The sequence below is a fragment of the Choloepus didactylus genome, chromosome 12 (genome assembly GCF_015220235.1).
Source record: "Choloepus didactylus isolate mChoDid1 chromosome 12, mChoDid1.pri, whole genome shotgun sequence".
NCBI lineage: Eukaryota > Metazoa > Chordata > Mammalia > Pilosa > Megalonychidae > Choloepus > Choloepus didactylus.
In genome coordinates, this window is record NC_051318.1 from 60,171,145 (window position 1) to 60,190,322 (window position 19,178).

The 19,178-nt window shown below is 34.9% G+C and overlaps 1 protein-coding gene across 3 annotated transcripts in view; it reads left to right on the plus strand.

Moving 5' to 3' along the window:
* MYCBP2 (MYC binding protein 2) overlaps positions 1 to 19,178 on the plus strand; it is a 377,400-nt gene that overhangs the window by 234,089 nt on the left and 124,133 nt on the right. For all 3 annotated transcript variants that reach the window (XM_037800441.1, XM_037800440.1, XM_037800439.1), the window contains 6 exons: positions 2,897 to 3,112; positions 8,811 to 8,866; positions 14,478 to 14,593; positions 16,665 to 16,762; positions 17,648 to 17,764; positions 18,467 to 18,607. In XM_037800441.1, the coding sequence (XP_037656369.1) occupies positions 2,897 to 3,112; positions 8,811 to 8,866; positions 14,478 to 14,593; positions 16,665 to 16,762; positions 17,648 to 17,764; positions 18,467 to 18,607 (744 nt within the window). The remainder of the gene's footprint in view (positions 1 to 2,896; positions 3,113 to 8,810; positions 8,867 to 14,477; positions 14,594 to 16,664; positions 16,763 to 17,647; positions 17,765 to 18,466; positions 18,608 to 19,178) is intronic.

A 19,178-nucleotide genomic window follows, 5' to 3' on the forward strand; every position in this document is an offset into this window, starting at 1 on the left:
TGCTTTCTGACCATGGCCCACAGTAAGAATTTGCATACTGACCAAATATATATTTGTATATATGTCTTAACTACATACCCTGTATACCACATATGTATATATATGCACACTGTATATATATATATACACACAATATACTGTATTCTGCTGTTTTTTCTTTGTTTTTATTTTTTTGTTTTGAGGCAAGTTATATCCCATCAAAGTGATTTCACACCCACTATGAAATGCTTTGTGGAATGCAAAAAGCATCACAAATTATAAGAAAAGAAATTTAATAGAGAATTAAGTAACCCTGATAGTGATACAGAAATTGCTGCATCTGAAGACAGAATTTTTATCACAGTACAATACACGTTAATATATTAAGGGGCTTGTGAATTCACTGATGAATTTCTTACTTGGGTATATGTAATGAGTTGTTAAATCACGTGTCTGTGTCCACAAGATTAAGTTCCTTGTTCATGTAATTACATTGTAATAACCATTTTCCAGGTTGGCATACCATTTAATTCTTTTTAATGTTCATACTACTAGGCTTATAGTATTTCTTTAGTTGTATTTTCTTTCTTCTTAGTACCCTCCTGTGTACCTTTTACTGTCTCTCATTGCACTTGCTATCTGGGTTATTTATATCCTGCATTTCCGAAGTCAGATTTTGTGTTTTATCTTTTTTTTTTCCTCCTCCTTTGGGTTCTTTTTTTAACCACATGATCTTGTATTCTATAGTTTATTTTTTCATCCTATATATTTTGTTTCTCCTACAATGTCTTCCTTTGCCTTAAACCTCTTAATGTTTGCTCAGATATTTTATCTTATCTTATCTTAATCTTATCTCTAGTTTAGAAACTGTATCTAAGAAATTCCTGTAAATACTTCTTAGGAAAATTGTTTTTTTGTACCTAGTGATGTTTACTGTATTACTATCACGTTACTATATTAGCTGAAAACAAAGTTAATTTAATCTATTTTATTTTCAGCCTGGTAGATGGCACATAAATTTTAGTATTTTAGACCTATTGAAAATTGTTGAAGTATCTTTATATAATAGTAACTAATTCTTTGAAACACAAAAATTAATTTGCAGCAAATATTTCAGTGAAATCCAGAATACTTTTTAAAGCAGCAAGTTTTGTTGATATATTTTTTACTTATAAAATGATTATTACAGGGAATTCTTATTTTGTAAGAAGAAAAAGTCTCATGTAAAATAAAATAACAACAAATTTTTTAAAAGCACAGTTTATGAAGAAAGCACCAAGTTTATTATTCTATATATCTCAGTACTCTTAGCGTATAAAGTTACTCAGTGATTTACTTCAAGGTTCATGTTACAGTGGCAACTGTACCTCTAACTTTAATTTACTCAGGGTAAATGTATAGATATTTGGAAAAACATTAAACCAAAATAGTGGATATAAAAATAGTGCCTATAAATAATTTAAAATCAAATGTTTTAAAATTTTAAAGCATTTCCTTTTTTTTTTCCCCCGTATTTAAAGTTTAAAGCTTTTAATGGTGAGAAATGCAGATGGGCTGAAGAATTTTACCATATACCTTTAAGCTGCTGGTTTTTAAATATAAGAATGGGTTTTTTAATGCTTCCAGGATATTATGTCAGTTCTAATGCTTAGCGCTCTTAATCCCAACTGAAGATTGTGGTTATTGAATGGAACCTATTTGGCAGCTGCATTTAACTTGTAGACAATGAGAATCTCAAACGCCTGATTTCTAGAATAGTATTAATAAGAAAAATAAACATTTTTAAAGACATTCCACAGTTCCAAGATGGCCCTTGATTACTTAAGTAATACTACACTTTTCACTTATTAAACTTTTACTACCTTGGTAAAGATCCTATTGTTGTGTTACCTATTCTTTCCTTCTTTTTCTTTTTTCTTTATTAGAGAAGTTGTGGGTTTACAGAGCAATCATGTATAAAATACAGGATTCCCATATACTACTATATTACTTGTTCTTGCCAGCCTCAAAAGTAGTGTCTGGAAGTGACTGAAGAAGCTCTTATTGACTAAGCCCAGAATTATGATACTGGGTAAAGAGCTAAAGTAGCATTCAAACTGTAACTTTGTGGTTGCCTAGAGTTCAAGTGGTTTTTTGCCAATGCATAAACAAACGAACAAAATAGAATAAAATGTTTTGTTGGAATCCTGAAAAGTACTTTTGAGAAGCATTGTTTGTAAGGCAATTTGTTCTTTCAGTGCTTTTACATGTCTTAGCAAATCTATGCTTTGTATCTTTATGGTAGAGTCAGTAGGAAAAGATTTCCCCATTTAATTGTTGAAGAAATTGAGTTCCAAAGTATAATTAGATTGCCTAGATCAAATGCTTTATGTTGGTGACAAATCTAATAGTTTTTATCCTTCACTAGAGTAAAACACATTTTTAGGCTTTAGTTATAAGATTTGCTTTATTGTGTGTTCATTTTAAATATTTCTATCAATGGCATACTTTTTTTTTTTTGCAAAACAATACAGCTGAAATTGAGATTAGCGATTCAAAATATGCTGAGATTGTGGGAAAATATTTATATTTGAATAACTAGTAACATAATTCAGTGTTAGTCCCTGCAAGAATTCAAACTACATTCATTCTACTGTCCTTTCTTGATCTTATTAATGGTGGTGTTTATTTATATTTATATTTTGATATTTGTGATTATTTATTCCAAAAAATTAGGCTTTCCATTTTACACTGTGTTCAAGGTCTGTATTGTGAAGGTCTGGCACTGTTAAATAAGACTTGGAAGGGAATGCCCAAAATGGACCAGTGTTGATATAAAATTTATATAATTGTGAGTCCATAATTGCAAGTTGCTTCTTTGATGTGCCGTGGAAAATTACATAATAATAGTATCTGGTTTTTATAATATCATGGTTAGGTGGAAGTGAAAGCCGTCCCTGTTTCTCAGAAAAAAACATCTTTACAACAAGAGCAAGTAAAGAAACCTCAAAGGATTCCTGGCAGTCCTGCAGTAATAACTGCATCTTCTAATACTGACCTGACTTTTGGCGGGTTGGCATCACCAAAGCTTGATGTTTCATATGAACCAATGATAGTAAAGGAAGCTCGATATATTGCCATAACCATGATGAAGGTAAGTTATTTTATTTATGAGAAAAATTTTATTTTTTACCATTCATTCATATAACAGACATTTTAATGACTTGAATCCAGCAGAATACTGCAGATACGTAGAGCTGGTGATAGACGTATTTTTTTCGGATGATGTTTTCTTCTTCAGAAAGGATTTTCATTGTTTTTGATAGGTGTCTAGAGGAGGTTAGAAATTATAGATCAAGCTAATACAGTCAGACACTGAGATGATTTGAATAGTAATTATTAATTTAGTAATGTTGCAAGTATACAAAAGCATTGGGAATAATATGACACATGTTGTGTACCTACAGCCCAATGTTGTAATAACATTGTTTCAGATCCTTTTGTTATTTTTATCAAGAAACAGATTGTTACAGGTACATGAAGCCCTCTGTCTACTCTTCCCTGTTCCCATTTTCCTCTTCCCTAAAGGTAACCACTATCCTGAGTATAATGATTATCATTTCCATATATATTTTTATAGAATACAAATTATCCATAAGTAATATGTTTAGAAGTTTTGTATGTTCTAGAAGTTGATGAAAATTGTATCATCCTGTATGTATAATTTTGCTAGTTTTTGCTCAAAATTGTTTCTGAGGTTTAGCCATACAGCTCTAGTTCATTGATTTTAACTTAAGTATACCACTCTATTATTGTTCCATAATGTATTATCCACTCTTCTGCTAATTGACATCTAGGTTGTTTCTAGGGTTTTTGTTTTGTTTTGATTTTTGCCGTTATAAACTGTACAGTAATAAACATGCTTATATATATGTCTCCTTTTGTACATGAACAAAAGTTTCTCTAAGATATATATGAGAAATGAAATTGCCAGAACATGTACCCTTATCCAGCATGGTATGAAAATACCAAGTACTTCATATTCTCATACAATTTTATGACTGTAATATGATTATTTTCTTGTTTTAGTTTCATTTCCTGAATTCCTAGTTTAGTTAAGTAAGTTTTCAAATGTTTATTAGCCGTCAGATTTCCTCTTCAGTGAACTGACTTTAACTTTTCTTTTGGATTGTTTCTGTCTTGCATATTGATTTGTCATTTATATATTATATATGCTAATCTAGGTTCTGTTACATGAGTTACAAAGTCCCTTCTCTTAGGTGGAGGCTTTTCTTTTCTTTTCTTCTGTTGACACATGTATAAGAACATTCCTTTGTACAGCTAAATGATATTCCATTGTATGTATTTACTACATTTTATTTATCCATTCATTGGTTGATGGACAGTTGGGTTGCTTCCAGCCTGTGGCAATTGTGAATAATGCCGCTGTGAACATTGGTGTGCAAATATCTGTTCAAGTTCCTGCTTTCAGTTCTTCTGGGTATGTACTGAGTAATTGGATTGCTGGGTCATATGGTAGTTCTATCCTTAGCTTTCTGAGGAACTGCCAAAGTGTCTTCCACAGTGGCTGCTCCATTTTACATTCCCACCAGCAATGAATGGGTCTTCCTATTTCTCCGCAACCTCTACACTTATTTTCAGTTTGTTTGTTTTAGTAGCAGCCATTCTAATGGGTGTGAAATGGTATCTCATTGTGGTTTTGATATGCATTTCCATGAAAGCTAATGATATTGAGCATATTTTATGTGCTTTGTAGACATTTGTATATCTTTTTTTAGAGAGAGGTCTGTTCAAGTCTTTTGTCCATATTTTAATTGGGTTGTTTGTCTTTTTGTTGATAAGTTTAAGGATTTCTTTATATATTCTGGATATTAATCCTTTATTGGATATGTGATTTCCAAATATTTTCTCCCATTGTATAGGTTGTCTTTTTACTTTCACGATGAAGTCCTGTGAGGAACAAAAGATTTTAATTTTGATGAAGTCTTATATATCTATTTTTCTTTTGTTGCTTGTGCTTAGGTCTACTAAGAAAGTATTGCTTAACACAAGGTCCTAAAGATGCTTCCCTGCCTTTTCTTCTAAGAGTTTGATATTTCTAGCTCTTATGTTAAAGTCTGATCCATTTTACGTTGTTTTGTTTTTTTTTTTTTTCCTGGAGCTATAGGATTTATTGATTTGTTGATGAATCAAAGACTATATGTATGTATACACATATCATGATGTCTGTCAAAATTAGATTTTATGCACATTAGGCCTATTAAATATATGTAGTATATGATGTAATATCGTTGACTTTTTTTTTTTTTTTTTCATTTTTATTGAGATTGTTCAGATACCATACAATTATCCAAAGATCCAAAGTGTACAATCACTTGCCCCTGGGTACCCTCATACAGCTGTGCATCCATCACACTTAATTTTTGTTCAATTTTTAGAAACTTTTCATTACTCCAGACAAGAAATAAAGTGAAAGATGAAAAAAGAAAAAAAAGAAAAGGGAACTCTAATCCTCCCCTATCCCTAACCAACCCCCCTCAATTGTTGACTCGTAGTATTGATATAGTACGTTTGTTACTGTTTATGAAAAAATGTTGAAATACTACTAACTGTAGTATATAGTTTGTAAAAGGTATATAGTTCTTCCCTATATGCCCCTCTATTATTAACTTCTAATTGTATTGTCATAAATTTGATCTGGTTCATGGAAGTGATTTATAGTATTTGTACAGTTGATCATGGACATTGCCCACCATAGGATTCAGTTTTATACATTCCCATCTTTTGATCTCCAACTTTCCTTCTGGTGACATATATGACTCTGAGCTTCCCCTTTGCACCTCATTCACACACCATTCGGCGCTGTTAGTTATTCTTACATCTTGCTACCAACAAACCTGTTCATTTCGTTCATTTCCAAACATTTAAGTTCATCCTAATTGAACATTCTGCTCATACCAAGCAACCACTCCCCATTCTTAAGCCTTGTCCTATATCTTGGTACCTTATATTTCATGTCTATGAGTTTACATATTATAATTAGTTCCTATCAGTGAGACCCTGCAATAATTGTCCTAATGTGTCTGGCTTATTTCACTCAGTATATTGCCCTCGCGGTTTTGTCACCAACCCATTGTTTTTAATATGGTTTTGTTCACTCACCATACCTTCCATCCCAAGTAAATAAACGATGGTTTTCTGCATGGTCATACATTTATGTGTTCACCACCTTCACCACTATCTATATAAGAGCATCTACATTTCTTCCACAAGGCAGGAGGGAGAGTCAAAGAAGGCAGGTGGCAAAAGAAAGAGGAAAAAAAAATGACAGCTAGGAAGCAGCAAAAGGAAAAATAACCTTAAAGTAGAATAAAGAATCAGACAATACCACCAATGTCAAGTGTCTAACATGCCTCCCCTATCCCCCCCTCTTATCTGCATTCACCTTGGTATATCACCTTTGTTACATTAAAGGAAGCATAATACAGTGATTCTATTAGTTACAGTCTCTAGTTTATTCTGATTGCATCCCTCCCCCAATGCCTCCCCATTTTTAATACCTTGCAAGGTTGACATTTGCTTGTTCTCCCTCGTAAAAGAACATATTTGTACATTTTATCACAATTGTTGAATACTCTAGATTTCACCAAGTTACACAGTCCCAGTCTTTATCTTTCCTCCTTTCTTGTGGTGTCTCACATGCTCCCCACCTTCCTCTCTCAACCGTATTCATAGTTACCTTTGTTCAGTGTACTTATATTGTTGTGCTACCATCTCCCAAAATTGTGTTCCAAACCATGCACTCCTGTCTTCTATCACCCTGTAGTGCTCCCTTTAGTATTTCCTGTAGGACAGGTGTCTTGTTCACAAAGTCTCTCATTGTCTGTTTGTCAGAAAATATTTTGAGCTCTCCCCCGTATTTGAAGGACAGCTTTGCTGGATGCAGGATTCTTGGTTGGTGGTTTTTCTTTTTCAGTATCTTAAATATATCACACCACTTCCTTCTTGCCTCCATAGTTTCTGCTGAGAGATGCGCACATGGTCTTATTAAGCTTCCTTTGTATGTAATGGATTGTTTTTCTCTTGCTGGTTTCAGGATTCTCTCTTTGTCTTTGACATTTGATAATCTGATTATTAAGTGTCTTGGCGTAGGCCTATTCAGATCTCTTCTGTTTGGAGTACGCTGCGCTTCTCGGATCTGTAATTTTATGTCTTTCATAAGAGATGGGAAATTTTCATGAGTGGATTTTTTTTTCCTGATTTCTTCTTCCAATTGTTCATTGCTTGTATATAGAAACATTACTGATTTTGGAGTGTTGATCTTGTACCCCAAGACTTTGCTGATTTGATTAGCTCTGGGAGCTTTGTTATACATTTCTTAGGATTTTCTGTATACAGGGTCATATTTGCAATAGGCAAAGTTTTCTTCTTCCTTTCCAACTCAGATGCCTTTTATTTCTTTTTCTTGCCTGATTGTTCTGGCAAGAACTTCCAGTAGTATTGAGTATCGGTGGTGAAAGTGAGCATTCTTGTCTTCTTCCTGATCTTAGAGGGAAAGTGTTCAGTTTTTCACCATTAAGTAGGATGTTAGCTGTGGGCTTTACATATATGCCCATAGTCATGTTGAGGAAGTTTTCTTCTATTCCTATTGTTCCAAGTGTTTTTCTCAAGAAGGGATGCTGTATTTTGTCAAATGCCTTTTCTCTGATCATGTGTTTTTCTCCTTCATTCTGCTAGTGGTGGTGTAGTACATTAATTGATTTTCCTATGTTGAACCAACCTTGCATACCAGGGATAAATCCCACTTGATCATGATATAGAATTCTTTAAATATGCTATTGAATTCCCAGACAATACAGGGCCAGGGACCTACAAAGAGGGTGCAGACTAGCTCCAGAGTGCCTGGGGAGGGGATTGGGCAGGGTCCCAAAATCTTTTCCAGTGGCTCCCCAAAGCTGAGCTTTTCTGGTCTGCCCAGAAAATGCTGCCCTTCAGCTAACTGTCTCCCACAGCCCTGAGGAAGTGCAGCATCTTTAAATCTCTACCACTTCTGCCCTGTCCAGGAAGGTTTGAAACAATGGCTGCCGCTGCCCTTGTCAGGGCAGGATTGAAACAATGGCTGCTACTGCCTTTGTTGCGGCCGGTTGAAACAGTCGCTGCCCTCGGAACTGGGACCCAGCAATCCAGAGTCACTAATTAAGAGTCCTGATCAGTGATCAGCTGTGCCCACCCCTGTTCTTCAGGAAGAGGACCTCTTTGTCCCTTTCTGGCATCAGCAGCCAGCCAGATGCTTGGCCCTATATGGCGGTCTGCCATGGGGGTGGGGAATGGGTACCAGTAGTCTCTGTGAGGAGAGAGTGCTTTATAGTTCTTTGCCATAATTTATCAGTCTCTTCCTCCCACTCATTCCTGGATCTGTAGAATGTTCTTCTGGCCTCTGCAATTTTAAAATAGTTCCTGTCTGTTTAATAGTTGTTTTGGTAGAAGGACCGAATCCTGTAGCTCCCTTCCCCACCATCTTTCCTAGAAATCTCCTTTTCCTTTCTTTAGTGTATCTTTGCTTGGGAGAAATTTAATGTACTCAGAAGATATTCTATATTTTTTTTCTTCTAAATTTTTTAGTTTTGCTTTTGATGTATACATTTTGCATTGGGTCTTTAACACACCTATAATTTATTTTTGTAAACAGCATCAGGTAGGTGATTAAGTTTTTTCTTCTTCTCCTGTATGGGTAGCCAGTTGTCTTAGCATCATTTATTGAATGTTTTGTCATTCCATTAAATGAGAATGTTTCTAATAATTTGCCATTCTTACTTTTCTCTTTTTTAAAGGTTTATGAAAATTACTCATTTGAAGAACTGCGTTTTGCTTCACCAACTCCTAAGAGGTAAAAATGTTTTTTTCAAAGTATAGCCAAAACATGTGTTATCAGCTGCTTGCAACTAAATCATACCGCATTCCAACTGTACTATCTATAAATAAATATCTTATAGCATTTAAAAATTTCCTGTAGATATCTTACGTATGTTAAAAACAGTATATATTTGTAGATAAAATCTACTTATATTGAACATAATAGTGCCAGACTGTTCCATAATACTCAGATGCTAGAAAATTTACACATGCCAAACATGTGTAAATTGGCTTTTCATAGGGTTGGTTGTTGTTTTGTTTTTGTTTTTTCCAATTATTCCTTTTTCCCTCACCCCAGTAAATTGTAGGGAGATGTCAATGTGCTTTGAATTACATTCTGATGTCTTAAGTTTTCAGCCTGAATAATCCTATTAATTCCAGATTTAGGCTCATTTTTTTTTTACTTAGTATTTTATTTGCTTATCAGGAGAAGTGCTTTTTAAAGTAGATGCCTCAAGAAAATGATAAGGTGGATTGTACTATTGGAGAGATCGCCTCCATATAAAAATTTAGAAAAAGCTTTGAAGCGAATCTGAAAAGCACAATTACTTGTAGGTTTCATTAAATCACATATGAAATGACTTATTAGAAATTAATAATTGAGTTAATTCTGACTTATGTGAAATAGAATGGAATATTCATGCACAATCTAGAAAGTTTTCTGTCACAATCACTAGATTTGAGGATGTTTCTTTATCTAGGTTTAGGGAAGTAGTATTTTTGTCTCTGACTTAATCATGGTTACAAAGTTTCCACTGCAGTAGAAGCATGTGCTTTTAATAAAATAAATATGAACTGTAAATTTTCATAGCATGTTAAGCAAGAACAAATCTACCACTTGCCAGTAAATAGGCTTTTGTATAGACTGGTCTTTTTAAACCTTATTAAAGCGTCTCCTGTCTAGATAAATACTTTTATTCATTCAGCAAATACTATTAAGCACCTGCTGTATGGGAGGCTATTGTTACAGGCTCTGAGTATTATGAACATAGTACACAGGGCTCTTTTCCTCATGGCATTACATTCCTCTGGAGAAACAAACTATGTAAATAAGTAAATAAAATAGTGATAATATATAGGGTTGTTAGATACAAAGTGATGGGGATGGGGCAGGCTACCAAAGTGTAGTATGACAGGAGAGTCCTGTTTAAGGAGACATTAGAGTGGAAAGCTGGATGTGAATGGACATGTAAAGATCTGGGAAGTTCATTCTAAGGAGAAAACCCTAGCGTGAGTGGAGCTTGATGTCTTTGAGGAACAGACAAAAAGATAGAGGTCAGGGGGATAGGGAGCAAGAGGGAAAATGGTCAAAGAGCTAGACAAGGGCCATATTATAAAAAGACTGGTAGTCTGTGTTAAGGAGTATGAATTTATTCTAAGCAAATTTATTTGGAGAGTTTTAAGTTACTTTTATAGTTTTGAAAAGATCATTCTGGCTGCTTACTGGCAAAAATTAGAAGAGAGGAAGTGTAGGAACAGAGAGGTGAATTAGGCAGCTATTGTACTAGTCTAAGAAACTATTAGGTGGAGGAGACGATTGAAGATGGCAGCATAGAGAGGAGTGGAATTTAGTCAGTCCCCTGAAACAACTAATAAACAACCAGGAACAACTAGTAAATAATCCAGAATAACTGCTGGGGGACAATCATGACTGTCCACACATCATACACCAACCTGGATTTGGAGGAATGCCTGAGAACACAGCATAGAATCTGTAAGTAAAAGCTGCGGTCCTGAGCCAAGAGCCCCTCCTCCACGGCAGCCCGAACTGCAAAGCCTCGCTGTGCTAGAGAGCAACACTCTCTTAAAAAGCAAATATACCTCCATCCAGCACCAACTGAGGTTCTAATTAACAAATGTTGACTGCTCAATCCAAGCTACAAATCCCCAACAAGCAGACTGAGGCTTTTAATGATGACTGACCTTAAAGAACCAAAAGACTCTCTGTACTGGGAGGGGAAGCCCAGAAGACCAGGTGTTACCTCTGGCCGACTAATGAAACTGGGGGGCTATGTGCTGGCTCCAAAAGGGGGCTTCCTGTCCCTCTTTCTCTCTCTCAATCTGAGGGGCTCAGAGGAGAGAGTCGCAGCCATTTTCGGTGGAGAGAGCTGCAGCCATTTTCAATTCCCAGCATTCTGACCCAGACAGGGGTAGAGATAACAGAGTCAGAGAAACTATTCAAATGCAGATGATAAATCCCTAGGGGGTTTATCTTCCCTAAGAATAAGGAGATGGGGCCTAGCTTTCCCTTCAGAACCAGACCCCTGAGCCTGGGGGAAAACAGCCAAAACTGAAACTGAAGGGACTGTACCTCCTTACACCACCTGCTAGGCAGGTTAGGAAAACACAGCAACTGGAGACCTCACAGGATTTTTCAGTCTTCTAAGGCACACCCTGAGGAAAACTGTTCTGAAACCTGAGCCCATTCTGGTTTGGGAAAACGTGATTGGGGTAACCAAGGAAACCAGATACCTAAACAACAGAAAACTACAACCTATACTAAGAAAAATGAAGATATAGCCCAGTCAAAGGAACAAACTTACATCTCAATCAAGGTACAGCTGAGATATTGTTTCACTTTAATGAAACAATCTATTAAAGATTTTCAAAGACATGCGCTAAACCAAATCAATAAGTTCAAGGAAGATAATAACAAAAGAGATGAAGGCTATAAAAAAAACACTGGGTGAACATAAGGTAGAAATCAAAAGTTTGAAAAAACAACTGGCAGAATCTATGGAAATGAAAGGCACAACACAAGAGATGAAAAACACAGTGGAGACATACAATTGCAGATCTCAAGAGGCAGAAAAAAACACTCAAGAACTGGAGAGCAAGATGCCTGAAATCCTACACACAGAAGAGCAGATAGGGAAAAGAATGGAAAAATATGAGCAACGTCTCAGGGAATTGAATGACAACATGAAATGCATGAATATTCGTGTCATAGGTGTCCAAGAAGAAGAGAAGGGAAAAGGAGCAGAAGCAAAAATAGAGGAAATAATGAAAGAAAATTTCCCATCTCTTATGAAATACATAAAATTACAAATCCAGGAAGCACAGCATGCACCAAACAGAATAGATCTGAATAGACCTACACCAAGACACTTAATAATCAGATTATCAGATGTCAAAAGACAAAGAGAGAATCCTGAAAGCAGCAAAAGAAAAGCAATCCATCACATACAACAGAAGCTTGATAAGACTATGTGTGGATTTCTCAGTAGAAACCATGGAGGCAAGAAGGAAGTGGGGTGATATATTTAAGATACTGAAAGAGAAAAACCAGTAACCAATAATCCTATATCCAGCAAAAGTGTCCTTCAAATATGAGGGAAAGTTTAAAATATTCTCTGACAGACAGTGAGAGAATTTGTGAACAAGATACCTGCTCTACAGGAAATACTAAAGGGAGCACTACAGACAGATAGGAAAAGACAGTAGTGAGAGGTTTACAACACAATTTTGGGTGAGGGTAGCACAGCAATGTAGGTACACTTAAGAAAGACAGTTGTGAATATGGTTGAAAGAGGAAGGTTAGGAGCATGTGGGACAGTAGAAGTAAAGAGGAAAGATAAAGACTGGGACTCGGTAACTCAGTGAAACCTAGAGTGTTCAACGATTGTGATAAAATGTAGAAATATGTTTTTACATGCGGGAGAACAAATGAATGTCAACCTTGTGAGTTGTTAAAAATAGGGTTGTATTGGGGAAAAATATACAATCAATGCAAACTAGAGACTATCAAAAAATTTTTAAAATAAATTTAAAAAGAGACTATTAGGTGGTTTTGATTGGGGGTGGGATGAAGTTGGCAGTAGAAGTGTGGATATGTGAATGGATTTGGGATAGCCTTAGAAGGCAGTCAACAGGTCTTGCTGCTAAATGGAAATAGGAGATGAATGGAAAAAAGAAGAATGATCATAGTTTTCTTTGGCCTGAGCAGCAATATAGATCATGGATTGGCACATTAGGACCTGCAGACCACATCCAGCCCACTGCCTGTTTGTGTGCTCATTAGTTTATGTATTGCCTATTACTGTTCTGCACTACGATGGTAGAGTTGACTAGTTGTAGCAAAAATTTTTTGGCCTGAAAGCCTAAAATATCTTCACAGAAGGCATTTGCTAACTCATGATACCTATGGTGACTTTGGTAAGAACCAGGAGGTCTGAGGAATGATCAAACGTCTTTTGTTCTGTTTTGTTTTGTAAGGTGATGGGGTGAGTAGTAAATAAGAGTTTTTTGGATACGTTAAAGTTGAGTTGCCAAGATGCCTCTTAATTATCCAAGGGGAGATGTCAAAAAAGCAACTGAAAACTTCAGTTTAAAACTCAGGGTAGAAAAAATAATTGGGAGTCCTCTGCTGTAGTTTACCAGGCTGCTATGACAAATAACCAGCCAAAGGATTGGCTTGAACAATGGGAATTTATTTGCTCATGGTTTTGAGACTGAAAGTAGTCCAAAATCAAAATATCAATGAGGTTTGCTTTCTCCAGAAAATCTGTAGCCTTCTGGTGTTGGCTGCCAACAGTCTTTGGGGTTGCTTGGCTTCCTCCCATTAGATGAGTATGTCCTCTCCTTTCTCACTTCTGTGATTTCCAAGTTTTCTTTATAAGGCTTCCAGCTATCTGGATTAAGGCCTACTCTGCTTCAGTTGAGCTATACCTTAATAAAAATAAGTTCTTCGAGAGGTCCTATATACAATGTGTTCACACCTACAGGGATGATTAAGAACATGTCTAGATGGTATTTAAAACTGGGAATGGGTCAGCTAGAAAGATGGTATAGAATGAAATGAAGAAGATCTAGTCCAAATCTTTGGGCCATTCCATAAGTTAAACAGTGGTCAGAAGAGGGACATCCAACAAAAGACAGAAAAAAAACAAGGAGAATGTGACAGAAGTGACACGAAGGAAGTGTTTGAAGAAGGTAGTTGTTGTCACTTATCAGAAGTCACCAGAAAGTTGCTGAGGAAAAGAAATGACCATTGAATTTGGGGACAGTAATGGTCATTAGTGTCTTTGACATCAGCAATTAAAGGGAAGTTATAGGGAAAAAAGCCTAGTTAGAATAAGTTGTGGAAGAGAATCAGAAATGAGAAAATGGAGAAGGTGACTGTAGATAATTGTTTTGGTAAGTTTTAATATAAATGGGAGGAGATACATGAAACTTTGTTGGAGTGGACTACAATGTCAAGAGGAGTTATTTGTTGATAGGAGATTCTAAACCTTGTTGTATGCAGATGGAAATGATCCAGTAACATGGGAGAAATTGATGGGGCGTAAGAGAGAGAGCAAGGTAATTGCAGCATGAAGGTTTTGGAGGGAATAAAATTCATAGCACAAGTGGAAAGGCAGAAGTGGAAGGATACTTTTTCCATTATAACAGGAGGGAAGGGGGGGAAGTAGGTTTGTAAATCTGATTGCAACTTTGAAATTGTTAGTATCTGATTGCTTCTGTTTTCTCATTGAAGAAAACGATAAAGTCAAACAGAAATTAAATGTTTACTGAAATATGCTTATGATGGTGTAAGCTTTTTAATCAAAAGTCAATTTTCCAGTATCCTATTTATTTCTTTTCAGACCCAGTGAGAATATGCTGATTCGTGTAAATAATGATGGCACTTATTGTGCAAATTGGACTCCAGGGGCTATTGGACTGTATACTATTCATGTCACCATTGATGGCATTGAAATAGGTACTTTTTTTTTTTTTTTTAATTTTAGGTTACTGAGTGCAGAGAACTAAAATCAAAATCAGCTTTCTTTTCTAGTTTTGCCATTTAACTTGTTTCATAGACATGGACATGTTTTATGGCCTTATTTGGTTGCAACTTATTTATTTCCTCCTTTTTAATGAGAATTTAATTAAAATTTTGTAGTAATTTATGGTGTCTGCTAGGCATTATAGCCTCCATGACTCCTACCCTCAATTCCCTAAGGTGCCAGGTAATGATCTCTGTGCTACTGTTACTACCCTTTACATACCTTGTCACTCCCTCATGATATTTGTTTCTTCTGAGCAAAGACCATTTCATTCATTTTTGGTTCTCCCATTCTAGCCCAGAGCCCAGCACATAAATAATGCCTGCCTATACATATTATTGAATGTATAAATTTTCTTTACCCACTGCTAACTTTGAAAAGCATATTGCCTTTACTTTGAACTTTCATCTTTTTGTTTTATTTATTTTTAAACTACCCATATAATAAGACAACAACAGAATGAGAAAACTCTAAGTAAGTGTTTATCAATGTGCCGTCCTTATAATACTAGTCTTCCAGGTGTTCCTCAATAAAAGAGGTTCCTATGATCAGGTAGATTTAGAAAATCCAGTGTATTGTATTCCCACCTTAGAGATTTATACCATGCACATTAACATATTAGAGATTCTGAGAAGTCCTAAAATTTAGAATCTTGTCATGGAACCCATAGGCATGAATTTGAGAGAGAGACAATGCAAAGATAGAGGTAAAACTGATTAACATTCCACCAAAGTCCCATTATGGAAACTGTGCTTAGTTTGCTTTTCACTGAAGGTAAACAGGTACTTCACATGGATGTAACTGTATGGAACATACTATTGATGTAACTGTGTAGAATTAGATATATGAAATACATGTATACCATTCCACAGACCTTTATTCATAGCCTTTGCTACATTCTCCTTTACTTCAACATATCCATCATGCCTTTAGTTCAGCAAAGATTTGTTGGTCATGTGCAAGACATTGTTCTAAGTAAGATAATTTCTGTCCTCAAGTGTTAACAGTTTACTGAGGATTGCACGGATCAAACAGAAAAAACAAAAATCATATGAAGTAGAATATAAGGTAGTGATACAAAAGAGGTTCAAATTACAGCAGCAATTCAGAAGCAGAAGTAATCAAGAATTTCTTTATTATATAGGAGATTTCTTTTCTCATAGTAGAGTGAAGGAAAATGATACAAAGTAGATTTTAAAAATCCAATATAATTTGGTTATTGGAATGAAGCTGAAGAAAGAGATTTATGTTTGCTTAGAATCATCCATTTTCTTCCTTTCATTCCTCACTCAACTTTCTCCCAGGGTGACCAAACTGTCAGTAGATTGGGACCTTACTTGGCCATAAACGAAGACAGATAATAAGTTCTTTAGAATAATGATAATAAAGCTGACATTTATTGAGTACTTAATAAATGTCAAGCATTGTGTTGTGTACCTTTTTATTTTAAGTCATTTGTTCATCTTTAAATTTCACAAGAACCCAGTAAAGTAAGTAGTATTATTGTTCCCATTTTATAGATGAAAAAATTGAGGCCCACAGAGTTAAATAGTGGGTTGTAGACGTGAGAGCAACCTAAGCAGTCTAACTTGAGAACCCCAGCTCTTAACCACCATGCTGTACTGCTGTCAAAGAGGTGACTGAGATGATTGGTGGAAATAATGAGGAGTACTCTGATCTGTTGTTAGGTTGCATTTAATCACACAAGGGTTTTGTTTTTTGTTTGTTTGTTTGTTTTTTCCATTATCTTTTCATATATTCCAGTTGAAGAATGGGTGCCCTTCCTCTTTTCCTCATACCCCTGAAATACCCTTTAGAATCCCAGGACCATTTTCCAAATATTTCCCCTTTTTTGCTTATCAAACATCAATCACCTTATAAAAGACAAAATTCAAATATTTGTTTTAATTGTTTAAAACATCCTGTAAATGTTTATTAGGTTAAGTTAAAGAGTCCTCCCTCTTCTTTTTCTCAAATGCCATACTTCCCTTCCTTTTCTTATAGACGCTGGCCTAGAAGTTAAAGTAAAAGACCCACCAAAAGGGATGATACCCCCTGGAACTCAATTGGTCAAACCAAAGACTGAACCTCAACCAAATAAGGTTAGGAAAGAATGAAATCAGATCATACAGAGATTTATTAAAGTGGAAAGTATTTTTTTTCATTGATGCATCAAGATGGCTGTCAAATACCTAATATTTATGTGACTTCAGTATTTGAAATCTATGTAACCCTAAATACGTTTGGAGAGTAGTTCATGGTAATTCTAATCATCTCTAAATTGTAGAAACTGTACTTTTTGGCTTCTTTATGTAATGCTAAAGAAATTTACAGGTGTTTTATACCTTCTGTTACTGAAAGTTTACAATTTAAAAATCTGAAATTTTTTAATAAATATTAGTATTTCTTATTTTCTAATTTTAGCAATATGTAGGGGCATTTTTTAATTGATAATTTATAATGAAATGTAAAGTTTGCAAGGGTAAAATATCCTGTGCTATTGAAAGAATACTTAATTTCCTGACATGAAAGTAGTAGATACAGAAATTTTGGTATGATTTTGTTTGTTAAAAAGAAAGTATATTGGTAATGGAATTTGTACCATATCTTCCTAAGGCAAAAAAAAAAAAGATGGCTCTTTTATCTTTACATAACATAGGTCTTCTTAATTTATATATTACATTACATATATTAATTATATTAATTTATAGATATAATTTTCTTTATGTCTTCACTATATTAATATATATAATATATTAATAATTTCCTTTTTTTCTTCACTAAAGTACATTTCAATACTTACAGAACTCCTATCATTGTTGTCATAAATATATCACTATTATTTGCAAAATGACCCAGCTACAAATTATATTGGGAAACTTTGTCAGAAGTACAGTATTTTCAAATTTATTCAGTTTTGTCTCATGTCTCATAAGACCTCTCTTCCATGTACTTCCTGTCTCACTATTTATACTTGCCTTTCTCAGGTTCGAAAATTTGTGGCCAAGGACAGTGCAGGACTCCGTATCCGTAGCCACCCTTCTCTTCAGAGTGAGCAGATAGGCATAGTGAAAGTCAATGGAACTATCACTTTCATTGATGAGGTAATTTTTAAAGAAACTCATTGTAATAAATTTTGGATAGAAAATTCCTGCATTGTTTGTACAGTAATAAGATTACTAAATTTGCTGGTTGCATATGTTTTATGCAGTTTGGGGAATTTGGGGAAAATTGTTTTGCAGAAGCACACAAACATTTGATCCATTTTTCTTTATCAAAAAAAAAACTAAGATTTTACTTTGAACATGAAAGGAATGCTATTAAACATAGTAGTCAGAACCTTTACAAGGACTCCCTATGTATAGTATTCCATGGATTTTTAAAATGTTGTTTTTTAAATGTATTTTTTTATATTGCTTGAACTTTGGACAGTACATTTTTCTAGAAATAGAACCAAGTAACTTCTGAATATTAAAATCTAGATGAGGGAAAGGAAGATCTGTTTCTTTTGGGAAACATCCCATTTTGCATATTAAGCTATTTATCTTAAAATGTGATTCCTTTGTGCTTTCACTGTTAAGTGAAATTATTTTTCAGTCTCACCATGTGAATGATCATATTACTTTGGCATTCCTTGCTGTTTTTTTGTTTTTTTTTTTTTTCCTTAAAAATTCTGTTAAACTTACCTTCTGCAACAACTAGATCCTTCATCCCTGTGCCAACCATTATTTTCCTGCATCAGCCTTTGCTAGCCTCATGGGTGTTACAGGAGGGCATAGTTTGTTTTTGTTGCTTATTTCCCATAGATCCACAATGATGATGGTGTGTGGTTGAGACTGAATGATGAGACAATAAAGAAGTATGTTCCTAACATGAATGGTTACACTGAAGCCTGGTGCCTCTCTTTTAATCAACATCTTGGCAAGAGCCTACTGGTCCCCGTTGATGTAAGTAAAAGGTGATTTTAAAACAGCAATATAGGTCTATTCTGTTCTCATTACAGGACTTTCTTTAATTAAGGCTTTTCAGTTCTGAGGTAAACCACAACTAAATACTCTTCCTTTGTAGGTAGGTCTTAAACTTTTACAGATTTCTGTGTAATAAGGGCATTATTTAGAAAGGTTAGGGCTCTCATGCTTATTATTATCCATTGTAGACAGTAACAAACTACAATTAGGGCTCTTGAATTCTGCTTTTCAAAAAGGTTGGGAATGATAGTTATTCACACTACGGTTTGGAATGAATTTCAAACTAAAATTTATGAATTCAGAATTAATATACCTTCAAAAACGTGTATGAAAATTTTTTATGTTGGTATTTTGTAACTGGTTCTCTGTGTTGTATCTAAGTTTGAATCTTTCTTGACTTCTAATTTGATTGTGTTAAAATAAGATGGCTTTTTAGACTTGTAGTGCTGTTTTATAATGTTTTAGTTGAAACTAAATCCTAGGCTCTGTGAGAATTCATTGAACCTTTTTCATAAATGCAGTTGTGTGGTAGAACAGTTAGAGCCAGTGT